General features: G+C 40.8%; 1 protein-coding gene across 1 annotated transcript in view; it reads right to left on the bottom strand.

The window, feature by feature from the left end:
* LOC143135914 (serine/threonine-protein kinase N1-like) overlaps positions 1 to 2,500 on the bottom strand; it is a 33,323-nt gene that overhangs the window by 14,067 nt on the left and 16,756 nt on the right. Inside the window, exon 9 of the mRNA XM_076296278.1 lies at positions 265 to 340. Coding sequence (XP_076152393.1) covers positions 265 to 340 — 76 coding nt within the window. The remainder of the gene's footprint in view (positions 1 to 264; positions 341 to 2,500) is intronic.

Genomic DNA, 2,500 nt, shown 5'->3' with positions numbered 1-2,500 from the left:
TACTGATCTCACACAAGAACTCGTCACTTTTGAAACAACACACGCCGTGTTTGATTTACAAATCTCAGTCAGTTCATATAATATGTCCAGACAGGTTTTGGGACCTAGGGCGTGTGTCTTCTAGTTTAGTTTAGTTTATTTCACAAACAATTGAAATACATGTCGGTACAAATCAAGTTCTAGATATTCATATTCTAGAATCAGAATCATTGTTCTTTAGGGAATGTTTAGGGCTCCACTCGTGCTGTAAGGAGTTAGTCTTACCCTGCTGTTTGGAGAAGACCTTCTTCTGCCTCTTCAGACGAGGAACGCGCTCGATCACAGGGTTAAAAAAGGTCACCTGGACAGACAGGGCGCACCAGCAGGTGCAATTTATACATAACAACTTTTGTGTGTGTGTGCATAAGAGTGTGTGTATAAGTGTGTGTGTGCATAAGAGTGTGTGTATAAGTGTGTGTGTGCATAAGAGTGTGTGTATAAGTGTGTGTGTGTGTGCATAAGAGTGTGTGTATAAGTGTGTGTGTGCATAAGAGTGTGTGTATAAGTGTGTGTGTGCATAAGAGTGTGTGTATAAGTGTGTGTGTGCATAAGAGTGTGTGTATAAGTGTGTGTGTGTGTGCATAAGAGTGTGTGTATAAGTGTGTGTGTGTGTGCATAAGAGTGTGTGTATAAGTGTGTGTGTGCATAAGAGTGTGTGTATAAGTGTGTGTGTGCATAAGAGTGTGTGTATAAGTGTGTGTGTGCATAAGAGTGTGTGTATAAGTGTGTGTGTGTGTGCATAAGAGTGTGTGTATAAGTGTGTGTGTGCATAAGAGTGTGTGTATAAGTTAGGGGTGTAACGGTTCATGTATTCGTATTGAACCGAAACGGTACGGGCGTCACGGTTCGGTGCATGCATTTACACGGAGAATACACGGTATAAAAATACATAAAACTCGTGTGCGGATTAATTAATGTCATGCGCTATTACTGTTAAGTAGCGAGAGTTACGGGAGTTCTTTAGCGACACCTAACGCTAATCTGTAGCCTCGCCTTAGCTCTGAAGCTCTGATTGGCGCCTATGTTTTTTTTGTCAGGTCGTCGGTCGAGTCCGTCAGTCATTAGCAGCACTAAGGTTAGACCCACAAGAGTTAGAGGATCCGCTGGTCTCTTTAAGATCGCAAGTTTGAGAACTTCAGTTACAGTAACGTTAGTACAGGCGAAAGAGTGGTGGATAAGATGAAACTGTGTGTCGGCGTTGTTCAGCAGTTGTTGGGTATGTGAGTGGAAAAAATGCTACACATATTCGAAGCCATCACCCAGATGATGTAGGCTACCAATCACTGAAACGAGGGGAAAAAACTTCCCCTGCGCTTCAGCAGCCTTTGGATACAAATAGGGCCAAAACCTATGGCTTACATTAAATGATTTCGTAATGACAGAAAGCTATGTAAATCGCGTGGTAATTACCTTTATGTTGGGGTAACTTGTAACTTCTCACATGAGGTTCTGGTAGTGTTAAGTGCATAGACAGTAAAATAAAGTGACAACGCTAACCAGGCTAATAAACAAACCATGCTACGGTGAGTTAACGTCAAAGGGCAAAGTCACGTGACTTCTAGTTGTGGTCTGTTTATGAAATGAAAGGACCCATTTCGTTTTTTAAAAAAAGGCAAAATAGTGTGATATTTTCACAGTTAGTAGGCTAGATTATTACTTTACACACAATAAAAAAAATATTGAGGCAAATTGTAGACCCTTCCATATACAACTAAACACAGATGTTGAAGGTCTTGCTTAAGTGGATTTTTAAAAATCATTTTTCTATGTAATTTGCACTTTCAGAAATAAGAGATGCTGTAGGCCTATTTTCAGTTTTATAGCTGATTGTCTTATTTTATTTACAAGTTACAGATGGAGTCTGGGTACTTATTGTACTGTTTAGCCTACATCTTACACACTTCAGGCTGTTGCAGATGGCTCAGGGAAGAGACTGTATGACACTAGGTGGTACAGCCTGAGACATGTACAAAAAAAAATGCTTTCTGCATTTTTGTTTTGCTTTTCCCTCCATTGTACCGAACTCGTACCGAACCGTGATGTCCGAACCGAGGTATGAACCGAACCGTGACTTCTGTGTACCGTTACACCCCTAGTATAAGTGTGTGTGTGTGTGCATAAGAGTGTGTGTATAAGTGTGTGTGTGCATAAGAGTGTGTGTATAAGTGTGTGTGTGCATAAGAGTGTGTGTATAAGTGTGTGTGTGTGCATAAGAGTGTGTGTATAAGTGTGTGTGTGCATAAGAGTGTGTGTATAAGTGTGTGTGTGCATAAGAGTGTGTGTATAAGTGTGTGTGTGTGCATAAGAGTGTGTGTATAAGTGTGCGTGTGCATAAGAGTGTGTGTATAAGTGTGTGTGTGCATAAGAGTGTGTGTATAAGTGTGTGTGTGCATAAGAGTGTGTGTATAAGTGTGTGTGTGCATAAGAGTGTGTGTATAAGTGTGTGTGTGCATAAGAGTGT

The sequence above is a fragment of the Alosa pseudoharengus genome, unplaced genomic scaffold (assembly GCF_046254945.1).
Source record: "Alosa pseudoharengus isolate Yale_2024_CS ecotype anadromous, Long Island Sound unplaced genomic scaffold, YU_APseudo_1.1 YU_APseudo_1.1_scf_1, whole genome shotgun sequence".
NCBI classification, from domain to species: domain Eukaryota; kingdom Metazoa; phylum Chordata; class Actinopteri; order Clupeiformes; family Clupeidae; genus Alosa; species Alosa pseudoharengus.
Note: the sequence above shows the minus strand (reverse complement) of the source record. Positions and strands in the feature narration are given on the sequence as shown.